Source organism: Dromiciops gliroides, chromosome 5 (genome assembly GCF_019393635.1).
Source record: "Dromiciops gliroides isolate mDroGli1 chromosome 5, mDroGli1.pri, whole genome shotgun sequence".
NCBI lineage: Eukaryota > Metazoa > Chordata > Mammalia > Microbiotheria > Microbiotheriidae > Dromiciops > Dromiciops gliroides.
In genome coordinates this window covers 150,127,975-150,155,497 of record NC_057865.1, presented here as the reverse complement: position 1 = coordinate 150,155,497, position 27,523 = coordinate 150,127,975, and the positions used below count along the sequence as shown (strand labels likewise).

Genomic DNA, 27,523 nt, shown 5'->3' with positions numbered 1-27,523 from the left:
AGTAATGCTCTGTACTACCATGCAGAAAATACAAGCTGAATACATTTATTCAATAGCTTGTAAATGTGACAGGAGTATAAAGAGCACAGGAAGCAGGAAAACCAATCTCTCAAGAATAAAGGATATATTAGAAAATTCTAAGGGGGCTCTTACATATACCTCTTGTTTCTGGTTATAGCACCAAGTTGCTGGCCCTAGCTCCATTGCTACAAACTTAGAATTATAATGGCTGTGGAAGAAGGAAGGGAAATGGGGCAGGAGGAGTGGAGACTAAGGAGGTGACAATACATGAAAATCAAAAACAACAACAAACTAGATACTGAAGTCAACAGATATGAACATCAAATGCAGTATCTGTCCCTTTCGAAAATACACAATGCTGATTGAGTTCCTTTTTGGAACTCTCTGTTGAGGTTTCCTCCATGGGATGCAGGCCCTTGATACTTATATACTGTATTGTATGTACCTATAAGTTCTTTTAGATCCTGCTTAGTTATAGAATTCTATTAGTTTCAACCAAAAAATTCTGTAAAGACAGGTTTTTGCTCTCCATCTGAAAACTATGGTGTTTTATCTATCCTCAAAAAAAAAAAATCTGTCTATGTTTGTTGCCTTCACTTCATCCCTTCTCACTCATTAATTTCTAAATTCTCAATGGTCTGACTTCTGACCATCCCTCACTTGAAATTCTGCCCAAGTCACCAATGATTTCTTCAGTGACAGATTTGATGGCCTTTTCTAAATCTCATCCTTTTGAACCTCTTAGCTGCATCGGACACTACTCATCCCCTCCAGAGCTGCATGCATACTCTGATCTCTGTGTTTTCCTGATACTGTGCTCTCCTGGTTCTCTTCTTACAAGTCTGATTTCTCATCAGTCTTCTTTACTCAATCATCATTTACAACACAACTGGTCACTGTGAATATTTATACCAAGGTTCTGTCCTAGACCCTCTTTTCTTTTTTCTCTAATTTAGTAATCTCATCAGTTCACATGGATTTAATTATCTATCAATGCTAATGACTCCCAAATCTATATATCCAGCCCTAGATACTCTCCTTAGTTCCAGACCCACATTATCAACTGTTTACTGGATATTTTAAACTGAATTTCCTTTAAATACCTCAAATAGAGAATTCAAAATTATTTTCCCTAAACCCACCCCCTTTTTTGAATTTCCCTATTTCTTTTAAGGGTACCAGACTCCTTTAAGTCTCACAGGCAAGTAACCTTGGGGACATCTTCAATTCCTTCCTCATTCTCACAAATCTACTCGGTTTTTGTGCCTTCTCCCTCTCTATCTCTCCCACCTGCCCCCTTTTTTCCACTCACACTGCCATGACTCTAATTTGGGACCCCATCACCTATTCTCTGGACTTTTACAATTGCCTCCTAAAAAGTCTCCCTTCCAAAATGATTTTTCCTAACTATGAATCTGACCATCTTACAACCTTACGTAACCTCTCTATTACTTTCAGAATCAAATATGATCTGTGTATTTAGTATTTAAATACTGTCACAATCGGGTCCCAATAGAACCCTCCAGCTTTGCTGCACATTACCCTCCTCCATGCACAATGTAATAGCCAAACTGGTCTTTGCTGTTTTTCACACATGCCTTTGCACTGGCTGTCCCCAGTGCCACCTAGTTTCCCTCAAGACTGAGCTCCTTGCTGTAACTGCCCCCTAGCTGCCAGCGCTTTCCTGACAAAAATCACCTTTTATCTTTGTTTTGTTTTTGTTGTTGTTGTTGTTGTTTGATTTTTTTGCAGGGCAATGAGGGTTAAGTGACTTGCCCATGGTCACTCACACAGCTAGTAAGTGTCAAGTGTCTGAGGTCAAATTTGAACTCAGGTCCTCCTGAATCCAGGGCTGGTGCTTTATCCACTGCACCACCTAGTTGTCCCTTACCTTTTATCTTTGTGTGTGCATTCCCCCAGTTAGAGTGTAAGCTCCTTAAGAGTGGGGATTGTTTTCACTTTTGTTTGTATCTTAGCATCTAGCACAGTGCCTGGCACACAGCAGGTGAATATCATATGCTTATTGATTGATAACTGACCTGTGATTTTGCTGGTATAGAACATAGCCAATGAAGAAATCTCCTGTACCAATGCATACATACAACTTCTCTCCACTTCATCAGCTGCCTGGTGAACCAAGACAGTCAGTAACATGTCCAGTATAGCATGGGTGTCAGAAGTAGGACTGAAACCCAATGTCTTCCTCACTGAGGCCTCACTCTCTATCTACCATATTGCATTTCCTCATTTTACAGCATTGTTTTGTTTTGTTTTGTTTAGAGGGATGGGAGGGATGTAGCTCAGAACTTTGATTTCATTTGTCAGTGTGAACTTACAGGATAGAAACTCTATGTTGATGCTGGTCAAACTGTCACAGCTGAGAGGTTAATTAAGTTACCCAGGGTCACATGGTCAGAGGTAGAACTTGACCTTAGGTCTTCCTGAATACACATCTGGCCTTCTATCCACTATGACACATGGCTTCTCATGTAAGGTTAAAGATAATTCCTGGCCAGGTGTGCTGGCACATACCTTTAATCCTAGATACCGGAGCTTAGGAATTCTGAGCTGAAGTGGGATGTGCCTTCTGAGATCTAATCCATTGGATTTTAAACTCCTAGAAAGGACTGTCTTTCTTTTTATTAATTTTATCCTCAGCATTTTGCCCAATGCCTGGCACGCAGGAGTCACTTAATAAATGTCTACTAGATTGCATTGGTCTGTAGTACGATCAGCATAAATATGATGAGTGTTTAAGAGTAGGAGGGCGCCAAGCAGCCTAAGCACCAATAAACCAGTCTAGGCTGGTAATGGAATTGATCAAAATTACCATGCCCAGCAAGACTAGGACTGAGTTAATGATTAGCCCCTGAACTTCCATCCTGGACTGAAGACAGGTGAGCCCAGTCTAAAAATATAAATTCTTCAAAGTTGTATTAATTTATTATGCTGAGAACATCAGTAGTTGAGCCTTCCCATCACATCTCTAGCAAACTGTTAAACACCAGCTAATGGACCAAGTTAAGGGAAGGGTAAAGGAAAAGAGGATCAAGTATATGTCAATATATGTCAAAATATTAATTCCAACACAGAAAACTCCTAAGGCTCATACATAAGTTTAAATAGTGTGTTAAATTCAATTGACTTATTATTGATAGTACCATGCAATGTAAGGAGAATAATAAATTCTATATATCTTCCTAAATTAGAACACTTTTAGGAACAAAGATATTTCAGACTAGTGATAAAGTGGTAAGAAATCCTATGGATGGGGGCAGCTAGGTGGTGCAGTGAATAAAGTACTGGCCCTGGATTCAGGAGGACCTGAGTTCAAATCTGGCCTCAGACACTTGACACTTACTAGCTGTGTGACCCTGGGCAAGTCACTTAACCCTCACTGCCCCGCCAAAAAAAAAAAATCCTATGGATGTGGCATAATAGTCTAAAGGCTATGATATTTGGTGGTATGACATAAAACTTAGTTTTACACAGGCTCTGCCACTAACCTTCTGCTCACCAAATAAATGTAAATGAGAATATATTATATTGACATAGCATTCTACAGACTACAAAGTGCTTTTTTACCATATCTTTTGATCTTTATAAAAACCTTGAAACAAGTATTATTTTCCTGATTTTCCATATTATAGGAAACTACGGGTGAATAAGATTAAGAGATTTATCTATAGGTTATATGGCAATGGCTATGGTGATAGAAGTGGGACCAGAACCCAGGTTTTATGATTCCTACCTCTATTTCACTTAGAATTGAGAGGGGAAAAAAGAATTCTTGCCCATGCTTACCATGAATGTTGTCAAAGGTAACTAAATTTTTAACAGTCGCTTTATTACTATATCCCCAGATAGTGATACATAAATACTGTATCTGACATTATGAAAATTCAATATGTTATGATAAAAATAGTAAAGATCCAAAGTTTCCTATTATCTTATTGAAAATAATAAGGCAAGGAATAGAAGTTGTCAGAAAATGGTCTATGTGAAAAATATACTTCTTAGTTTTCAAAGGAGTTCATCGACCTGGCAACAAATACAGTCATATTATTACACTTATACACAGCAACACATTTTAAAAGAATATCAATAAAATCATGATCAAAGAAGATTGGCATAAGAGCACAATTAGGAAAATATAAAAAGACAATGTTAGTAAAGGAGTTAACAGGAAAAATGCACATATTCATTTGCATTATCCCTTTTCTCGATTTATGTTAATTTAATTACATAAGCTATAATGAATGTTTTCACCACTTTCCCTCTAATTTTTCAGACCTATTTCAAGTGTACATTCAAAAGAGTTGGAATGTTACCAACTAAGGGTTTAAAAGAATAACTTGGGGCAGCTAGGTGTCAGTGGATAGAGCACCGGTCCTGGATTCAGGAGGACCTGAGTTTAAATCCAGCCTCAGACACTTAACACTTACTAGCTGTGTGATCCTGGGGAAGTCACTTAACCCCAGCTGCCTCACAAAAAAAAAAAAAAAAAAAAAAAAAGAATAACTTTATGTTGGTCAAATGGACTTAGTTAAATGTATTCCTAAAATTTCACTGCAATTATACTCTTCCCTATTCTAACATATTTATTAAGAATGAACACTCTCTAACTGTGATAGATTTAGTTCTTTACAGCAATACAATGATAGAAGACAATTCCAAAAGACTCATGATGGAAAATGCTCTCCACATTCAGAGAAAGAATTATGGAGTCTGAATGCAGATCAAAGAATACTATTTCCACTTTCCATCTATTTATTTATTTGGTTGGTTGGTTTCTTCTTTCCTGTATTTTTTTCCTTTTGTTCTGAGTCTTTTCTCACTACATGACCAATGTGGAAATATGTTTAACATGATTGTAATGTATAATGTACATCAAATCGCTTGCTGCTTTTAGGAGGGGAGAGGGAAGAGGAGGAAAAAAATTTGAAACTCAAAATCTTGCAAAAATGAATGCTGAGGGGGAAGCTAGGTGGCGCAGTGGATAAAGCACCAGCCCTGGATTCAGGAGGACCTGAGTTCAAATCTGACCTCAGACACTTGACACTTACTAGCTGTGTGACCCTGGGCAAGTCACTTAACCCTCATTGCCCTGCAAAAAAACAAACAAACAAAATGAATGCTGAAAACTATCTTTATGTGTAATTGCAAATAAATAAATACTATTAAAAAGGGAAAAACGAATGAAAGCTCTCAGAAAGGGATGAGGGGAGGGAAAGATAGAATCTGGAACTCAAAACTTTAAATAAAAATGTTTATTAAAAAAAGAATGGGGCAGCTAGGTGGCACAGTGGATAGAGCATGGGCCCTGGAGTCAGGAGGATCTGAGTTCAAATCCAGCCTCAGACACTTGATACTTACTAGCTGTTGTGACCCTGGGCAAGTCACTTAACCCCAATTGCCTCACCAAAAAAAAAAAAAAAAAAGAATGAAAAATAAAAAATTAATCTTATAAAGTAATATCTCATCATAAATTACAATTTTTTTTTACTTCAACAAACTCCTGTGTGTTTTAATTTAAATGGTTTAGGATCACAAAAGCAAAGATTTGAGGGAAATTATTTTCATACAAATCAACCATATACCACAAAACTGAATCAATATCCAGAATTATAGGAAAGCACAATTTTACCAGTGAATTGAATTATGAGATTAATGCTAAGGAAATTAACAAAAAATCCTATTTTTAAAAATTTATTGGGCTTTTATGTTATTTCTTAAATATCTATATTTATGTCTCTAAATCTCTGATTATCATTTTTACTGCCTACAGTAAAACTTGTCAAAATAAAGATCAAATAACTATGTAAGAATTTAGGGATTTAAAGCTACACAAACATATATGAACAAACATATGTTTATATATGTATTATATACATATAAAATATAAACATACATATATATGTATATATAACTTTGCCAGAAAAGGGATAATGAATCTCTAAGACAAACATAGCTTTGAATAAATACAAACCCTGATAAAAAGAAAGCAGCATGCCAGAGTTCTCTGAAGACAGCGCCAATACTGTAAGAAGTGCTGGTACCATGGTTCTGCACTGTTCCTTCCTGTGTGTTATCTGTAGTACTAGAGCCATCTCCTTCCCTATGTACTTCCAAATGTGCTGCTTTTCTTAATTTCCTTCATCAGAAGAGATTAAAAGTGGAAGGTAGCTTTGTGTTAATAACCACTTGCTCTATAATGTGTTCAGCAATTTATATAAACATAAAAGAAAGGAACCTTAACATTTAGTAAGATTTAGATTAACTGGTTAAAATTTAATCCAAACAGCATGAAATACATTCAAAAACCAATTTCTATGGGTGCCAATAGATTTGCTCATATTGACATGTCAGTGGGCATTTAGTTGTAAGGATCACAATGAACAAATGTTTACAAGAACATCTTTCCTATTTGTGTGCCACCTATCAGCAAATGAAAAAAGACCAAGATTAGAACTAATTATGATCTAATTTTTAATGTCATTAAAATACTATTAATACTGTTATCCTTAAAAATAGAAATGAAGGATTGGTTTCAAATTCAAAATCTTAATGCTTGAAATTTGTGGGGGGGAAAAAGCAATTGTTTAGCAACAATGATCAAAAGAGAAATCACTTCAATTGCCCTTTAAAATAGAAGTCCACTAAAAAAAAAAATTTAAAAAAAAAGGGGGCAGCTAGGTGGCGCAGTGGATAGAGCACCGGCCCTGGAGTCAGGAGTACCTGAGTTCAAATCCGACCTCAGACACTTAACACTTACTAGCTGTGTGACCCTGGGCAAGTCACTTAACCCCAATTGCCTCACTTAAAAAAAAAAATTGAAGTCCACTGCTGTTGTCTGGCCAATGAGATTTAACAGGCTTATTTAAGGCAAGGGGAAATATTCAATTGCCTCAAAATCCCATTAGCATTCAATAAATGGGATTTAAAAGAACTTTATTAACCCATGTTTATGCTATATCTTAACTCCAAATTGATCTTAAATAGTACATCCTGGTAATGTTAAATATAATACAAGGCTAGTAACTATCAGCAATTCTAAGTAACTATAAATTCTCTTTGGGAAAAAATTAGTATACCTATTTCAAGAACTTACAAGGCATGATATAAGGAATGTAATTTTGGAGTTCTGTCTAGAAGATGAGGGCCTTACATATAAAAAGTTTACCATGAAAACACATTTTATTTTTTGCAGATTAAAATAATAATCAAGAAATCTATAAAACACTGCACTGTTCCTTCCTGTGTATTATCTATAGTACTAGAGCCAAAATCATTTTGTGCATGTGTACATGCACGCGCGCGCACACACACACATAAAACCTTTGTTTGATGAACAAAATTGTCATTTTAAACACTGTACCTTCTTCTTTTGCCCCCACTGCTAAGAGTAGGCTTAGGGGTTCTGGTTGAAACAATCTGGCAATGTACAGTTCCCAGTAGCAACATTAGCCATACTGGCCCAATTACTTCAGTCAGAGGTATACTATGCGGGCCTGGAGCTGAATAGAATAATACTATTGCGGCAACTGCAAAACAGAAAAGGAAAAGTTTAATTGTATCCACTGCTGTTTCCAAAATTTTATTTTCTGAAAAAGTACTCATATTGCATGCTGTCAGTTAATTTTTAGATTTTGAATTAGAAGTTAAAAATAATACTTTAGCAAAGCTCTGTCAAACACTTTTATTGCTAGCAGCTGGCTGAACTTGCTACTCGAAGAAATTGAAATCATGCCATACTCAACTTAATAAATATTTCAAAAGTACACAGAAATTTAGATGCATTGTTCTTATATTTACAAAATTAAAAGAATATGACTAATGTTAAATATGTCCTTTTATGTTTCAAATCTAGGTGCACTGTGATAGCCTGACTTTGAAAATTATACTTATGTTAGAAAAAGACAAAAATCTGTGCGGCTCCAACATTCTAAAATTATTAATTAAAACTTTGCTGAATACATTTTTCCCCAGTAAAACTTCTACATATACATCAAGGCTTGAAATGATCAAGGATTAAGGTGGCTGGTCTCTGTCAACGCATTTTCATATTAAGCATTTCAAGTTAGGTATCAAGTTAGATATTATTTTCCTTATGAATTTCAAGTGCCTCATATTTATTCAATTTCATTGAAGAGAATAATCCAAAAGTCTGTTGCCTCCTTAAGTATTTAAGATACCTTCAAACCAGATAAATTTTCACGTATAAAACGTGACAATATAGCATCAGAAGATCACTGTGTGACTGTTTAGTCTTAATTTTCCTTTCTGCAGGAAAGACTATTTTTAAGCCAACCCAAATGATGATAGATGATGAATGAATGGATGCAAGTAAGAAAATGCATTTATTACTTACTAGATCCTTTCTGAGCTAACATGTAAGGCACTCTGCAAATTTTAAAATGCTATGTAAATTATTATTGGGGTTAGACACTTAAAAAATACTATTCCTATCCCCTAAAGAGCTTACATTCTAATAGGGAAGGCAGCTCATCAAATGGTGACCAGGGAGGGATCTTTGGTTCTGAGGCAAGTAGACTGTGAGACCTATAAGGACAGCTAGGTTAGCTCAGTGGAGAGAGCATCAAGCATGGTGTCAAGAAGACATGAGTTCAAATCGAACTTAAGACACTTACTAGCTGTGTGACCCTCAGCAAGTAACTTAACCCGTTTGCCTCAGTTTCCTCATCTGAAAAATGAGGATAATAAAAATAATGATTTAAAAAGGGGTTGTTTGTAAAGATCGAATTAAATAATTGTAGACTACACAGTGCCTAGCACATAATAAGCACTATATAAATTTTGGTTGTTGTTGTTCTAATCCTGTAACTCACTTCAATAATTCACTTTATTTTCCCATCAGAAAAATTATACTTATTGGTAATTTCAATCTTTCATTCTACAATTCAAAACTATTTTGTGATATTTTAGCATTCTAATAGTATCTTTATTAATGTAATAAAGATAATATAATAGAAAAATGTTATAAATACAAACGTGTCCTCTCAGGAGTAATTGCTATGTTGAATGTTTTTGCTTAACTCAGTTATTGTTTGTTGGGAGAGAACTTCTGGGTTGGATCAACCAGTCAAGTATTTTTAAAGCACCTAATATGTACCAGAACACAGTGTCAAGCACTGGAATACAAAGAAAAAAAAAGGGAATTCTTGCCTTCAAGAAGCATAGATTTTACTAAGGCGACTCGTGTGTATATAAAATATATACAAGGTGTTAAGTTGGAGGGGTACAAAGACATGAATACAAGAAATGGAGCACAGCAAATAAGGAATGTCTAGATTGACAGGATCAAAGAGTGGAATAATATGTAATGAAGTTGAAAAGGCATGTTGGGGCCCAGCAGTAAAGAACTTTAAATGTTTAATAGAGATAGTTCTATTTGCTTCTACAAGCAACAATTATGAAGGAAAGTATTTGTTATGTCAAATTATTATTATATCAAAACCAACTATATCTCATATATACACAAGTCAACCCTCAGTAGTCTTTTTTCCAGACTAAATATTAAAAATCTCTTTTGAGATCTGGAAAGATGAATTATCTATATCATATAATACTTCAATGCCCATGTTCTCCAAGAGACTTCATCATCTGGAAATATTATTGTATGTACTATAAGTTATAATAGTCATGTAATAATAGGACAAGAAATCCTCAATAGGTCATGCTCTTGCCTCCCAATGACTCCCATCATCACAACTGCTCTAACAACCAGATACAGAACTTTATGTCTTATAAGGGGCTTTCCCTCTTTACAAAGGCAGGTAATATAAATATTACCCACCTGTTATAGAGGAGGAGGCTCCACAGAGATAAGAAAATTTAGGCTCAAAACAGCATGATGAAAGACATAAAACTAAGAAAAGTAGAGTTTGGATTTGAACCCAACTCTTCTGAATTCTGGTCCAGTGCTCTTTCTAATGGATACTTGTACTATAGCCAAACATATACATTGAAATATCATATCAAAGAAACCCTCTCCCCAAATTAAAGCCAAGTATTCTTGCCCTAGGAAGTATATAAGGTTTTGAAAAGTGAAGTAATGATGATGCTTCTCAGGGTGGGAACTAATTGATACTTTCTAAATTAAGTACTTTCCCCCCTCACATTTCATAATATGTTAAAAATCAATTTTATTTTCACTATCCATAACAAGAAACATCAAAATGTCATAAAATCTAAGCATTATAAACACATAAATTTACCTAGATGTAGCAAGGAATGGGACATAAAACAAAGCTGCCTAGTACAAGAAGGTATATATAGATATATATATATAGATACACACACACACACACACACACACACACCCAGCAGAATGAAAGGTACTTGAAGATAGGGACTGTTTTATTTGTCTCTATATCACCATTGTGTCTAAGAGGGACTGGACTATCACAGGGATTTAATAATTGTCTGTTTAATTAAATTATAAAGACTCAAGAATATTGGAAAAAACTATAGCAGTAAGAGAGGAAGGTTAAAACAATAGGGGAAAATTAACATCCTATATTATTCACAAAATAGTTATATTGTTATTTTTTATTACAGGAAAACTTGTTTTTAAAAGACATTTGTATCACAAAAAGTTGTCTCACAAAATGACTCAAATATCAATATTTTTAAAACTATTTACAAATCCTTCCCTAAAAAGCCATTTTTTAGTAGATGTTTTTCTAGTACAACCATTCTATATACAAATTAAATTTTACCTTGCAAATACTTTGTGTTAAGTTTATTTAAATGAAAATTAGACATCAAAAACTGTTTCTGAGGGGAGACATCTGCAAAATGCTGGAAAAAGAGTTTCCCAGAAAGTCACCCTTAATGGTTTTCTTCCTGGGATACTTAATTTTCCTCATAAAACAGGTTTTGATGTGTATAAATTCAATTGGACTTGTAAATTTTAAAAAACTCTCCTTGACTTTGAGGTTTCCATGAACTAGTAGTATTCAAAGTTTTATTAGTTGTTCCTCAAACTGTTAACCTTTTACACATTGCAATTACATGTGGGAATTTGCCATCTCTTCAGTTACTATGCCATAATTCCTTGTGGCAAACAGTAATATTGTGTCACTAGCAAAAATAAGAGACTATAAATTCATTTTTTCCCAAGTGAAAACTTTTATTTTACTTTTCTCCAATTATATGAAAGAACACTTTTTAACATAAGGGATTTTAAATTTTGAGTTCCCAATAAAAAGTCTGTAATTTCATATTAAAGTGGCACAGGATAAAGTGCCATCCCTGGATCAGGAAGACTCATCTTGGTGAGTTCAAATCCAGCCTCAGACACTTACTAGCTGTGTGATCCTGGGCAAGTCACTTAACCCTGTTTGCCTCAGTTTCCTCATCTGCAAAATAAGCTGGGGAAGGAAATGACAAATCATTCTAATATCTGTGGCCCCCTGCCCGCTAAAAATCTCCAATGGGATCACAAAGATTTGGACATGACTGAAATGACTGAAAAACAATTTCTTATCTTCCCAGAAGGCATTTTACACAAATTCTACCCTTTAAAATTTTTTTGTTTTGTTTTTACAAATTCAACCCTTTAAAGAGTCAGAGGAAATATCAGTTATGTGAAGCCCATATAATAAATATTTTGCAGAAGGGGATTTAATCATTTTTAAGCTTACAAATTATACCTCTGAATGACTTTGACTTTGGAAATGATATCCAGATATCCAGAAATCCCTGAGACATATGTTAAATAACATAGTACATAACTTCTAAGCCAAAGGTTATTTCAAGGGTAGACTTCCCTACTGTTCAGGTAAAATCTTAATCTATAGCAGCCCTTAGGATTAAACATACCAAACATTAATTTGGGAGGATTTCTATATCCAAAATGTTTAAGTTTGTCTACCATGATCTTCCATCCTTTCTATTTCACACCTTAAAAACAAATAAAGGGGCTGCTAGGTGGCGCAGTGGATAAAGCACCAGCCCTTGATTCAGGAGGACCTGAGTTCAAATGTGACTTCAGACACTTGACTAGCTATGTGACCCTCAGCAAGTCACTTAACCCTCATTGCCTTGAAAAACAAATGAACAAAAAAACCCACTGTCATTTGAGAAGATTAAGTCATTTTCTTATTGATCCTTTTTACAAATTAACAGATTTTGTCCTGTAACTGCTTAAGTCATAGTTCTTTGTCTCTAAATCTAGTTTGGAGTTCAACTGTCCCATGATACTTAAGTTTAAAAATCCAGCTCTTCTTGCCTCAAGGAATTTAACTGAACTTGGGGAATGTGTGCGAAAACAAGGGAGTTGGACCTGTTATCTTTACATCACAGAACTATCCTTCAAGGATGTCTGATTTGCTTTCAAAAAAGAGCTCATCTTATCTCAAATAACGGGTACTTCTTAGTTTCATGAGAGAAGTGGGACCATTGCTAACACCTCCAACCAATCCTGTTGTTCGCTAAGCCTCAGCTCTATAACCAGTCATGATGCCCTTGATCCCATGGGGTCACCTACCCTGTTCTGTTTTTGTTCTTTGCTCCCCAATACCCACATGAGGGGGCTGTGCTTTTCCTTGGAGTCTTTGGCATAAAATGAGGCAATCCACCGACCCATTTATGGACAGGTAGCACAACCCTGCTTTTATTAAATTCCAACTGAGGCATGGTACAATGTCTAGAGAATTTCTTTGGAGCTTTGATGGTAGTGAACTCTATAAGCAAACACCTAAGAGGCTTTTTAGATAACTACCGCCTTGTTTAAGACTAATTTTAGCTACAATTTGAAATAGCTGTGATATACTAAAAAGAATACAGTAAGGATACTGTTTTAAACTAGGCTCTTCTACTAACAAGGTTATACAGCTGGAAAGTTTCTGTATCTTTCTGGTCCCATTATTTCATCTTTTTTAAAAAAATGATAGGGGGCAGCTAGGTGGCACTATGGATAAAGCACTGGCCCTGGATTCAGGAGGACCTGAGTTCAAATCCAGTCTCAGACACTTGACACTTACTAGCTGTGTGACCCTGGGCAAGTCACTTAACACTGCCCCACAAAAAAAAATTTTTTCAAGTTTAAAAAAAATGATTGTGGCTAGATAATCTTTGACATTCCTTGAGATTCTAAAATTCCACAATTCTTTGAGGAAAATAAAATGCATTGCACTTTGGTATTCAAAGGTCATAATAATAGTAATCAAGCATAATATTTTTGTTCTACATGCCCATGTTAGAATAAATGTTCCTTATAACACAAAGTGTTTGCCATATATATATATATATGTATATACATATATGTGTGTGTATATATACACACATATATATGTATATATATGCATGCGTGTGTGTATATATATATGTATATACTCAAGAAATATTTCCTGACAATAATGAGGAAGAATTAAGAATGCTGTAAAGCTATTACATACCTACCAAAGGGCTACTACCCTTGAGAGCTGGAAATCCTAGTATGAACAAAAATATGGCTTTTCTTTTTTAAAAAGTATGTTTTCCTTCAAGTTGCACTGCCACATCATTTAAATTAGGGTTCAAACAATTAACTTTGGCTCTAGAAACCAGCCAATAAACATAAAACATATCGCTTTTTCAGCCTTTCAGAAAAAATGTATGTGTGTGTGTATGTGTATATACACACATATATGTACATATATCAATATATTTATTTATATAGTATATTATGTGTGTGATATATTTTATAAAATATGCATTATACATTATATAATATAAAGTATATATAAAGTTGGGGGGGAGTGAAAAGGCAACATGTGGCTATGGCAAAGTTCAGGCTGATCTAAAAATTAACATAATAAAAGGCACCTTGAAGCTTCAAAGAAACAAAATACATATGGTCAGAGATTGAGGAACAGATCCCAACTGAAAGAGGAACAGTGATGGTTCAGAAGTCCTAAGTCAATTCCTACTTCTTGCAATTCATTTTATTATAGTAATAAAACCAAAGTATATGAACCAGAAGAACAGAGAAAATAAATATTCTATTGGTGAGATTATAATAAAAAATACTAGGTGCCAGGATGAAACTAAATAGCATGGCAAGTTTATAGTCAAATCTGCTGAGTGATAATTTAATAATCACTCAATCTTCAAAATTTTATTACAACATGTTTATGGACAAACTCAGAAGTAGAAATAAAATTTATTTACTCATAAAATTTGAGTAAAATATGTTAAATACTAGTAAGGATAAGTAAAACAGTCAAATATTCCTAACATAAACATGTTTCATAATTGAAGAAGTTCTGAAGGCCTCTACAGTTACCCTCTAGTTCCAGAAGTTTAAATTGAGGAACCAAATGATCATAGGACCAACAGCTCAAGACAATGCTCTATGTGTGGAATAATATACAATGTACAGAGAAGACAATAAATAATCTCTAAGGTAACAAGAATTTACTTCAATGAGATAAATATGTTCTAAATTCTATCAAAGTAGATTATTGTTATGGAGCACTACCCTAAAGAGGCCTTCTTTCCACTTTACTCCCAATTTCTTCTAATTTCTATTTTCTCTCATCTATTCATCTATTCAATATTTCATTAAATTGTAACTTTAAAACAATTGTCTTGCTTTTCAAAACAGCATTAAGTTGGTTTTGTAGCTGGACTAAATAAAAAATGTTTTAATATTAATATGCATAAAACAAAGATTTAATCATTTAAAACATCCTGAAAAACATGTTTAAAATTAAAAGATTCTTATCATTTGTTCATACCTTGAAGGAGGTAAAGAACAAGTAACCAGAAAAAGATGACCTTTGAAGTTACTTGTAACCACCACCTGAAGAAAAAGGGGAAAAACACAACTCGAACAATTCCCTTTCTTGTTAGGGAAGTCCAAGGACTCTCAGGTTTTGCCTTAGCAAATGCAGATCCTAGAGAGATAAAAAGTCAAAGTAAACATATCTATTCATTTCATCTATAAAATGCAATTCAAGTTTTAGAGGATTTTTCCCCTTCCAAACATTTCCCCTTACTAAAATACTATTCAGATGTCTTTTCATGGTTTAGACCAAAGCTTCTTAAACTGTGGGTCACGACCCCATATGGGGTCATATAACTGAATGTAGGGGTCACAAAAAATTTGGCAAGAATAAAAGGTTATGTAGACCTATTCTATATACCTGTATACCCCGGGTCGTGTAAATACTTTTGTTATATCAATGGCTGAAGCATTCTTATACTTGGAGAGAGTGTGATTAAAATCAATGACAAAAATATCCACACCAATGAAGCATGGATCTCCACATGTATTTTAACTACTACACATTTAATCAAATGACCATATGAATTTTAATGTGAGTAATCTTTAAATGAAATAAGTACAGAAATTTCCCCCTACACTTTAAAATATGAAAGTCTACAAATTTCCCAGCCTTCTGAGATAATACCACTTGAATTCTTTATATAAACAAATAAATACTATTGTGTTCTGTTCAGCAAAATTGGATTTGGAATTTATGCATTGTACTTACTATCTCTTGGAACAATCTTTTTTTTTTTTTTTTTTTTTTAGTGAGGCAATTGGGGTTAAGTGACTTGCCCAGGGTCACACAGCTAGTAAGTGTTAAGTGTCTGAGGCCGGATCCGAACTCAGGTACTCCTGACTCCAGGGCCAGTGCTCTATCCACTGTGCCACCTAGCTGCCCCCATCTTGGAACAATCTTAACATGCATTTAAATGCTTTTATTTATTCTCCTTTTCTATCCTTTATGTGTGTGTAAGCATGTGTATTTTAATCCCTTTACTTTCTATACCTGTGTTACTCTACTTCTAAATTCTCTTCTTTCCTAAATTTGTCATACTTTCTATAACTGCTCTCTGAATTTCTTCCTTTAAATTTATTATCTACACCTAATAAACCATATGTAGAAAGCCATGAAGCAGCAAGATTAAGGGAAAATATACAAAATAAAACTGAGTATTCTCAGAGGGTTTACTGTCCTAGTAAATAATACAAGTTTTAAAACAAGATGACATCGGGGATTAAGAGGAAGAGACAATAAACCAAAAGAGAAAATAATGGAGGAAAAGTACAATTTTTAGTCAAACTAAGTATAAAAACAAGAGAAAAATCAGCTAAGGTGGTAGAAGCCTGTCAGTAGAACAGCAATGTGACTTCGTCTTTGTGGCAAATCCCTCCACCAACAAATGCTTAGTGGATGGTCTTTGAGAATCCTCATGGCTGAAAAATTCATCACTCTAAAGCCACCCTAGTGATGGTCCTCTCTGCATTTATCTAGGATCAGATCACAGAGATAACAGTCCATCCCTGAGCCTTTCCAATTTGGTTAAATCTATCAGAGCTTAATCCCTGAACCTAGAATTCAATTTACTTTAAGAGGCAGGGAAAGACTTAAAAACTTGCAAGAATCTTGGCATGTTACATATGAATTTATTTCAGGGTAATATACTCACTTTCCTTTCAATCATATTTTGTTGATTCCCATTTTCAAATCTTTGTCATTTCCTGTCACTTAGAATGCCATTCTCCCTCTCTTTGTAAAATCCTACTTGTCAAAGTCTACCTCATATCCCAATTCCTCTTTGAAGTCTTCTCTGACCACTCTAGCCCAAAAGTATCTTTCTCTTCCTCAAATTCCTAAAACATTCACATTCTATATGTCAGGTGTTGCTCTACATTGTTAACATTTCACATGTTTTTGTTTCATTTTCCTAACCAGATTATAAGATTCTTATGAGCAGAGATGCATCTACCTTATTTTTATTGCTCACAAGGCCTTTCTAAAAAGGACCTTGAATGTAGTGACAAATATTTAGAGATTGATTGTTCTGGACCACAAATCACTTTCTTTTCTTTTCTTTTTTTAGGGGCTGGGCAATGAGGGTTAAGTGACTTACCCAAAGTCACACAGCTGGTAACTATCAAGTGTCTGAGGCCGAATTTGAACTCAGGTCCTCCTGAATCCAAGGCCAGTACTTTATCCACGGTACCACCCAGCTGGTCCTCAAATCATTTTCTTGATACATTCATAAGGACATTTCACTATCAGGAAATCTAGTCTTCACTTACACTATAGCTGTAAAAGTAATCCTCTTTAAATCAGGGGCAGAAAAAACTGGTCCCATTCTTAGATTCTAATTTTATATTTAAAGTTATTCTATATGAATCAAATGCTATAATCAATCTAGAGTTCATATGCAATACTCACCTCTTACAAGGTCAACATCTATGAGGTCAGGCTTCACATGTGCTGTTTTCTTTGGTTTATTCCTTAACCCCTACAACATATATTATAAGAAACATAAAAACATGAAAAATATAAGAAATATGAAAAAGTTAAAATCCAACATAATTTTTCCCTTAAACTTTAATGACCTAATCTACAGAAACCCAATACAGAGCATACCTGGCATTTCTGCTTAAAATGGAATGAAAGAGATTTTAAAGAATTTTACTACTCAATTCTATGTGCAAGACACCATACACTTGGGATACAAAACACAAATTGAAAAAAAGGCCTCAAGAAGTCTGTCTATTGTGGGAGGTACATGTAATCAGATAAATAAATACAAGACAATTTCAGAGAGAAGAGCCTTAATAACAAGGAGTATCAAGAAATGTTTCCTATAGGAGATGACATGTCACATGAGCCTTGAAGGAAGCTACGAATGCTAAGAAGTGGAGGTGAGGAATACATTCTAGAAATGGGAAGACAGACTATGAACAGGTGTGGAGATGGATTATAAATTCAGGGAACAGCATGAAGGATAATTTGGCTGGAGCCAAATCAGTGAAATAAATCTATGAATGTGGCTGAAAGAAGCCCTTATCACTTCCTTTCTAAACTCTTCCAATTTTGGACTTCAAACTTCCTTTCCAATGTCTAATGTCACTTTCCAAATACCTGCCAAAGTAATCTTCCTCATGTACAAGTCAGGCCATGTCACTCCCTTCCCTCAGGAACTTCCAGTGACTGATGCTATTACTTCTAAGATACAATACAAACTTATTGACTTGGTAATAATTATAATAATAGCTAACATTTATACAGCACTTATGTATATTATATGTAATTGTATGTAATAAGTGTTTTACAAAGAGTGTCTCATTTGACCCTCCAACAACCCCGAAGAGGTAAGCCTTATTATCCTCATTTTAAAATTGAAGAAATTGAGTTAGGCAGCTTAAGTGATTTACCCAAGGTCATACAGCTAGAAAGTATCTATGGCTGGATTTGAACTCAAGTATCCCTGATTCCAGGTCCACTGTGCCACTTGGCTGCTTTTACAATCTAGCTTCCATCTGGCTTTCCAGATTTGTTGTGGATATCCCAGCTCAGCTGACCTACTTGTGGTTTCCCAAAATTTGCATTCCATCTCCTTGTCTGGTTGTCTATAAACAGACTGTCCCCTCCGTGCCCGAAATACGTTCTTTCTTCACTGTCATCTTTTAGAACCCTTAGCTTCCTTCAAGGTTCTGTTAATGTGGCATCTACAAGAAGCCCATCCTTGTCCTCTTTAATTCTTAGTGTTCTCTCCTTCCTGCTCAAATTATTATGCACACACTTCCCTGTTTGTATATTGTATATCCCCAATACAATCTAACATCTTTTATGGGAGGGGCTGATTTCCTTTTTGTTCGTCTATTTATTCTCAGGATCCACTGCACGGAGTGTTTATTAATTGTTTGTTGGATTAGACTCAATTTCATCCTAAAGTCAACAAGGAACTTGTTGGGGTCTTAACTTTTTATGTGTATGTCATGCATGCCTTTGGCGGCATGGCTGATCCTACTGACTTGCTTCTCAGAATGTTTTTAAATGCATGAAATAAAATGTATAGTATTATTAAGGAACCAATTACATCGAAATACAGATGCCAAAGTATTTTTTAAAACAAATTCATGGACACCAGGTAAAGAACCCCTGCACTAAAGGTTCCTGAAGAGAGGGGTGTCTTGATGTCAAGAAGATTACTTTGGCAGACCTTCTGCAAAAACATTTTCCAGTCCTCCTTTAATCATATTGCCTTCCCTCTGAGGCTGTCCCTAATTTATCACATATATGTATATGATATATTATATACATATATATGTATATCTTATATATTTATATGTGTGTGTGTGTATATATATATATATATATATATACATATCTTATTGAGCAGGAATTGTTTTTTGCCTTTTTTTTTTTTGCCAGTGCTTAGTATAGTGTGCATAGTAAGCACTTAATAAAAGCTAGTTATTAATTGACTGACCTGTGAGGTGAGAAAGACTATTATAGGAGATCCCCTTTGGATGTTAAAGGCCATAGGCAGAACAGCCCTCACTCTTTTTTGTTTGTTTTTAATTAAATTTTATTTTTTCTAATTACATGTAGAGATAATTTTAATACTCGTTTTTTAAAATTTTAAGTTCCAGATTTTTGCCATCTCTCCCTCCCCACCCTCCATTAAAAAGATAAGTAATTCGATATAGGTTATATATGTGCAGTCATGCAAAAAATACTTCCACATTAGTCATGTTGTAAAAGAAAAACACAGACCAAAAAAAAAAAAACAGAAGAAATTTTTTAAAGTATGCTTCAATCTGCATTCTGACTTCAGTTCTTTCTCTGAAGGTGGATAGCATTTTCCATTATGAGTCCTTCTGAATTATCTTGGATCACTGTATTGCTGAGAATAGCTAAGTCATTCACAATTGATCACTGTACAATATAACCATATACAATGTTATCTTGGGTTCTGCTCACTTCACTTTGCATTAGCTCATGTATGTCTTTCCAGGTTTTTCTGAAATCCACCTGCTCATCGTTTCTTTTTTTTCTTTTTTCTTTTTTTTGCAGGGCAGTGGGGGTTAAGTGACTTGCCCAGGGTCACACAGCTAGTAAGTGTCAAGTGTCTGAGGTCGGATTTGAACTCAGGTACTCCTGAATCCAGGGCCAGTGCTTTATCCACTGCGCCACCTAGCTGCCCCCCTGCTCATCGTTTCTTAAAGCAAAAAAGTATTCCATCACAATCTTACACCACAAGTTGTTTAGCTATTTCTCAACTGATGGGTATCCCCTCAATTTGCAATTCTTTGACACCAGAAAAAGAGGTGCTATAATATTTTTGTACATATAGATCCTCCCCTGTCCTCCCCCTGCTTTAAAAAATATCTTTGGAATACAGACCTAGTATTGGTATTGCTGGGTCAAAGGGTGTGCATGGTTTTATAGTCCTTTGGGCCTAGCTTCAAATTCCAGCCCTGACTCTTGACATAACTATGACTAACAGATGAACAACTTGCTGAAGGCAATGATGCTGAAGGAGCAAGGAAAGGAGTCAGATTACTTCAGTAAATGGGTGGAGCCATTTTTATTCTGCCCTGTAATCCACTCTACAAAGTATATTTCAAGATAGAAATATCTTTCTCAGTTGAAAAATGTGTGTGTATATAGGTATATCACACACACATACACATACACACACACACACACACACACACAAGACAGTATGGTATAGCAAAAATAGCACTGAATTTGGAGGTGTCAGACCTCCATTAAAACTAAATTCTATGGGGCAGCTAGGTGGTGCAGTGGATAGAGCACCAGCCCTGGATTCAGGAGGACCTGAGTTCAAATCCGACCTCAGAAACTTAACACTTCCTAGCTGTGTGCAAGTCACTTAACCCCAACTGCCTCACCGAAAACAAAAACTAAATTCTGATGCTTGCTACCTTTGAGAATTTAGGCAAGTTACTTAACCTTTGTAAGTCTCGGGTTCCTCATTAATAAAATGAGGAAGTTGGATTAGGTGATCTTGGGTTCCTCTCCAGCTCTACATTCTGTGATCAAAAATATGCTGTTTCTTTAAGTGGAAATGTTTTTTTTTAAGGGCTGTAATCATTGCTAAATAGAATGTAAACAACGTAAAGGTAGGGACTTTTTCATTTTTCATTTTATATCCCCAGCATTAGCACAGTAACCTTGCACAAAGTAGGTGCTTGAACAATTCTTGCTGAATTTAACTTGTACATTCTAGAAATGTGATTTCTAAAGCTGTAGTTATTTTAACAAAATTAAAATTATTTCAATGATGAGTGGATTTTTTAAATTTTGAAGTCTTTCCAAAATGTGATTTAGAGAAGTATGACATAAATGTTGATGCCAATTCCCCTCTAAATTATATGACATGATGTTCACCTTTAATTTATATGACATGAAGTTATGTCTATATATAAAATGTTAGGCAGCTAAATGGATAAAGCATTCAGCCTGGAGTCAGGAAGACCTGGGTTCAATTTTGACTTTGGATACTCACTAGCTGTGTGACTGAGCAAGGCACTTAAACTTCTGTTTGTCTTAATCCATTGGATAAGGAAATAGCAAACCATACCATTATCTTTGCCAAGAAAACCCCACAAAGGTTACAAAGAGTCAGGAATGATTGAAAACAATATAAAAAGCTTACTATGTGTGGCAATATTTTAGTATGAAAATTGGCGTTAATGTCCTCTGTTCTACTCCAAAATTCCCTTTGCCTTCCCACTTTGATCCTAAAATTACTTCACACATCCAGGTACCTTTTTTCTTGAAGGGCAAGAGGTAGTGAACAGGAAGGAAAGAAGTATTTATTAAGCATCTACTCTGTACCAGGCACCGTGATAAGCACTTTACAAATAATATCTCATTTGATTTTCCCAACAACTGTGGCAAATAGGTACTATTGTCATCCCCATTTTATAGTTAAGGAAACTGAAGCAGTGATTAAATGATTTGCCCAGAGTCACAGAAGCAATAAAATCCTATGAGGCTGGATAGCAGGTCTTCTTGATTCCATGTCCAGTGCTCTTCCATCACTTCCAAGTCAGTCTAATAGAACATTATAAGAGGTTTTAAGAGATTTTTTTAAAAAATTAATTTATGGGTCATCCATATTCTGAATAACTGGTAAACTTTATAAAATGAGAACATAAAATCTACTTTCAATTGAAATAGATAGAGTCAATCAGTACACATGACTACTCTAATGGACTGATGGTATATCTGACTGCCTTAAGTTTCTCCCTCCTCCAATCCATGATTTTCCTCAAATACAGGTCTGACCACAATGCTCTCTGCCCCCTGCCCCATTCAATAAGCTCCAGTGGCTCCCTATGTATGGCCTGCAGGATCAAATACAAGATCCTGTGTTTAGCATTCTAATTACTTCATAACCTAGTCTCCCTTCCTCCTCTCTACTTTCTACTCTTTCTACACCTTACTCCCTAATCCAGCAATTCTGCCCATCTTGCTGCTTCACACAAAAAAGACAGTCCATCTCTTTTCTTGTTTAGTCATTTTTCAATTGTGTCCAACTCTTCATGACCCCATTTGGGTTTTCTTGGCAGAGATATTGGAGTGGTGTGCCATTTCCTTCTCCAGCCCATTTTACAGATGAGGAAACTGAGGTACACAGTTAAGTGTACTTGCCCAGGATCCCACAGCTAGATGAATCTTCCTGACTTTGGACTTGGCACCATGGCATCTTGATGGCCTCTATCTCTTGGCTCTGGGCATTTTCATAGGTTTTCCCCCACCATAAGTGTTTGATGAATTGACTAATTTAAGTTGGAAAAAATCTAGTTCATATGGATGGCCAATATTAGATAAATCAACAATGTTTGAGTAATATCTACTAATGAGAGCTCAGAAACTCTTCATGATAAATAAATGAAAATGAAAGTAAAGTCAGTTATAACAGGAATGGAGAAGGAAATATTCAGGAACTATTAATTTATATAGAAAATAAAACATAAATTATCAATTTACAATAAAGGAGTTTAGTCTTCCTTGAATATCCATAACTTTAATACTGCTATTTTTTACAGAAGATACTATAACTTTAATTAATAATACATAGTACATATGCATGTAGATAGACATAGAAAGACCCCAGTACATGCTAAACATAAAAGCACCAAATTAAAAGAGTTAAGTTAAAATAGCTTTTAAATTTAGAAAGTATGTTTTGGTTCACTGATCTGGATTTCCTATGCATTAAATTTGTTTAGGTTTTCCTTTAAAATCATAACTAGTAGTTTAAGATACAGGAAATCCTGTTCAATCTTTTTTCATGATTATTCAAGACAACTTTTTTAAAATATTGCAATTTTGGTGGGTGTCCAAAAAATAAAAAAATCCCTGAAGAGCTTGTTTAAAAGTAGGTCAACTAGTTTCTACAAATCAACACTTTTTTTTAAAAAAAAGATTACAAAAATCTAAAAAAATATTAATTATATAACTTAAGTTAAACTACCAAATATTTATATTTGGTCTATTTTTCACCTTTCTACATACATTTCTCACTCCTTTAAAACTATCACCATTTACATATCAATTTATTAATGGACTTACTTGCCTTGGAACTCCCAAATTTAAAAAAAAATCCTTAACTATACATAAAATTTTTCCTCCAAATAATTTCTTTGTAGCAGGTTTCAAGCTGTTCTAAATTATAATTAAGTGACTTTGCTGATCATAAAAGAAGTGGTCTTAAGTCTTACATGCCTCTTGACTTACTGTTCTCAGAGCTTTAAAGAGAAAACTTTGAGTCAGTCAATAATTAGTTTTCCAGACCCATTGTTCAATTTGCTTTGGTTTGGTTTAGCCTATAAGCTCCCATAAAAGCAATTTACAGACATAATCCCATTTTACCCTCCCCTCTATTTTAGCAATAAAATGTTTCCTAATTCTAAGAAATTATAAAATAGCGTAATATGGACTAATTTTACCCTCCCCTCTATTTCAGTAATAAAGTGTTTCCTAATTCTGAGAAATTATAAAGTAGAGTAGTTTGAGCTGGGTCCCTCCAAAAACACTTGTTAGGTTTATGAAATGTTATTTCTTTACAAATTTGTCATTTTTTATACCCCCACAAATTAAAATCAACACTTCTAAAAATGAAGAATTTAGTGCTATTTTGTGCAACCATGCAGTTTTTATTAAATAAATTCTGCCAGATGTTTAAATGACTATAAGTTTGCTTTTAATCTAATGTCAAAATTTCTAATATGCAACCTTTTATCTAGTTTCAAGCCAAACTGATAAGCTCAATCAACTCATATGAAGTTTTCGGTTTTTTTTAACAATGGCTTGGCTCATGCATATCACCAAATTCATTAGTAATATCCAAGAAAATAAATTTTTTACTATTCAGAATCAGTGCATATTGTTAATAAAATATTTTCTATTTTATCAAAGATTTGCAAACAGCAATCTATGAATGTAAGTATTTACTAAAGTTGACAATTATGCGAAGAGAAGCAAGCTGTAACAGAAGAGGTTTTTAGCTAATTTCTAAAAACTCAACTTTAAAATGATTGGTCAGCTTTTCCAAAACTGTTTTAGAATCAATAACATTCTGTTAGTAGTATCAAAATGCAAGATTTCAATTATGGAAAACATACTTTGCACAAGATCACTTAGAGGGAAAAAACCCTGAAATACTTACCAGTCTAATCAACTGTACAGAGCAATGACAGCATCAAAGGGGAGAAAAAAATAAACTAGAAGTATAAGGCGACAAGTCAAAGGGGGGAAAAAGCTGATAAAAGATAACCATTAAAATTCATAAAGGGAAATAAAAGAACAGAAATATGCTAGAAAGCAAAATTCAAAAGATCAAAGGTAGAGACATGTGAGAATGCTACCAAAGATGATCTTACCTTTAAATTTATACTAGAATGTTAAATATTCATTTATTTATCCTCCATAGGATTTTTTAAAAAGAAACTGAAATTGTAACATCATTAAATTTATAGAAATTGTACTTCAAAATATAAAAAACAACTTTGTTACCTTGATTTCTCTTTGTTCTACAGATTTTTCCCATATTTGTTGATCATATGCTCCAATCTAGAAAGAGAATACAACATATTAAGTCATTAATATGACTTGATGCTGAAAAAATTAAAGTGAATTAATGAATCCTTTAGATACTAAGCACCAGTTCAGTTTATTAGAAGCCCAGCCCCCACTCCATAATTTTCTTATTAACAAAAGCCTGTGTTGCATTTATCCATGCCTATTCAAACTGTTCTTCTAACCCCAAATATGATAACTGATCTAAAAGTTCTGAAAGACTTATTTAGATTCATTAGCTGTAAGTTTATAAGCCCTTCTAGAAAATCTCTTATAAAAATATAACTATGAGATCAATTCTAGAGTAATGGGGGGGAAACTTCCATGATGATAAAAAATAGCATTCATACAAAGCACAGCAACCACAAGAGGTATAAAAACAAGATAATGATGTACATTTTAATAACTTAGAATTTACTAGTGCTTTAGATGTTATCTCATTTGATCTTCATATTAGTCCTGTGAAGTTAAGTACTATTATTCTCCCCACTTTAAAGAAAACTGTGGCTGAGTGAGATTAAGTGACGTGCCAAGGAGACATGATTCTAACTCTTAAAATTGAAACTTCTTGACTTTTAAATTCAATACTCAATCCCCTGGGCCAGCCAGCTGACTCTATAAACATGAATGCATTGTGTTTGATTTGTCATTAGTGATAGGAGTAAAAACAGAATTTGAAAGGATCCTACAGCTGGAAAAGGCCTTTGAATTCCTCTAGTCTGTTCCTCCTGAGAAGGAAGTATCTGCACATCCCTGAAAAGTGGTCCTCTAGTCTGCAGCTGAAGAGCTCTAGCGCTAAGTAATTCCACAACACCCTCAGCAACGGGGGGGGGGGGGGGGGGGGGGGGGTGGGGGGGGTGGGGGGGGGGGGGGGGAAGATAGATCGAGATCCTGCTATCTAGGAGGTTACAAGCCAGTAGGGGAAGACAAATCCACAAAAGGCAGAAAAGGGGTGTGGGGGAAGGTTCCTAAACTGGGGGCATGGTAGAGAACTCAGAGAAATCCTGGAGTACTGCAGCCAGGTGAGCACAAAACCTAAAGGCTGGAAGGGACATCTGAAGACTTTTTACATGAAGCCAGATGTGAACAAGAAAAAATATTCTCTCTATCCTTAACACTCCCTATGCAGCCTTTGTTTAAATGACTACCTTTTGAGGCAGCCCGTTCTATTTTTGGACAGCTCTAATTGTTAAGAAATCTTCACTGTTATCAAGTCTAAAAAAGACTGAAAATTCCAGCTACTGTTCCTACTTCTGCCCTTGTGGGACCAAACAGAATAAGTCTAATACTTCCTTCACGTGACAACCCTTGTAAGATTTTAGTCAATCAATTAAAAAGAAATCATTAAGCACCAATATGTTCAGCACAGTACAGGGCATAGGAGAGATAAGTACAAAGAATGAAACAATTCTTCCTTACAAGAAGCTTTCATTCTAATGGGGGAGACAATTATAATCGTACATAAATATATACAAAGTAGTTAATACAAGGTAATTTGGGAGGGAGGGCATTAACAATTGGGAGGATCAGGAAAGGCTTCATGAAGAAGCTGGTCCTTGACTTAAGGAAGAGAAGGATTTTTTGAAGTAGGGGTGAGAAGAAAATGCATTCTAGGCATATGAGCCAACCAGTGAAAAGGTTACAAATCTGAGATATTTGAGTAATAGTACGGATGTTGGAAGAGAAAATCATTTTGGGGGAAAGTTAATAAATTCAGTTTTGGAAATGCTGAACTTAAGATGTCCCTGGGATAGCAGGCTGAAATGTCCAATAGTCAAATGGTGATTCAGGGAGGCAGCTAGGTGGCAAAGTGGATAAGGCACCGGTGCTGGATTCAGGAGGACCTGAGTTAAAATCTGGCTTCAGACACTTGACACTTTACTAGCTGTGTGACCCTGGGCAAGTTATTTAACCCTCATTGCCCCCTGCCAAAAAAAAAAAAACAAAATTAATTTTTTAAAATGGTGATTCAGAAATGAAGTTCAGGATAGTTATTGGGGTTGGAATAATATTTTTACTTATTTATGTAAGTGTATGCATATGTATATTACACACATAAAATCTGCAGAAATCATATACACTTAAATCCATGAGAGCTGATGAGGTTAATGAGCAAAGGGTAGAAGAAAAGAAGAAAAGAGGACCTAGAACAGAACCTTGGTGAACAAAAGACCCATTATGTTGCCATCAAAAGTCTTCTCTTCTTCAGACTCACCATCCCCAATTCCTTAAAGAACCAATCTTAGTGAATAACCTCAAGGTCCTTTATTGTCCTCCTCTGAACAATCTGTCCTTCCTAAAACGTGGCACCTAACACTGAAAACAATAATCTAGGGCAAAGTACCACAAAACTAGTGCTTCACATAATGAAAAGTAAATAGCTTCTGATTTAATCACTGAACTGAAAGTCTTCTTTCCAACATAACCAATGATCCGTTCTTACACCAGTCCTTCTGAACCTCTCTTTGATGGTAATCAACATCTTTTGTATGCTTTATCCTCTCTAGGTTTTTGTGACCACTGAACCTTTCTGGCTCTCCTCCTACCTATCTGACCACTCCTCAGTTTCCTTTGTTGGATCTTCAGCCAGGTCTTAACAGTGAGTGTTTCTCAAGGCTCTGGCC

At 35.0% G+C, this 27,523-nt stretch overlaps 1 protein-coding gene across 6 annotated transcripts in view; it reads right to left on the bottom strand.

Annotated features, from left to right (window-relative positions):
• The window catches only part of PHTF2 (putative homeodomain transcription factor 2), a 164,277-nt gene that overhangs the window by 47,138 nt on the left and 89,616 nt on the right, over nt 1-27,523 (bottom strand). For 3 of the 6 annotated variants that reach the window (XM_043967329.1, XM_043967325.1, XM_043967326.1), the window contains exons 3-8: nt 24,837-24,893; nt 24,490-24,501; nt 17,226-17,295; nt 14,769-14,927; nt 7,400-7,565; nt 6,011-6,175 (exon numbers count right to left, since the gene is read on the bottom strand). In XM_043967329.1, coding sequence (XP_043823264.1) covers nt 6,011-6,175; nt 7,400-7,565; nt 14,769-14,927; nt 17,226-17,295; nt 24,490-24,501; nt 24,837-24,893 — 629 coding nt within the window. The remainder of the gene's footprint in view (nt 1-6,010; nt 6,176-7,399; nt 7,566-14,768; nt 14,928-17,225; nt 17,296-24,489; nt 24,502-24,836; nt 24,894-27,523) is intronic. The other 3 variants (XM_043967330.1, XM_043967327.1, XM_043967328.1) reach the window with 2 other exon arrangements.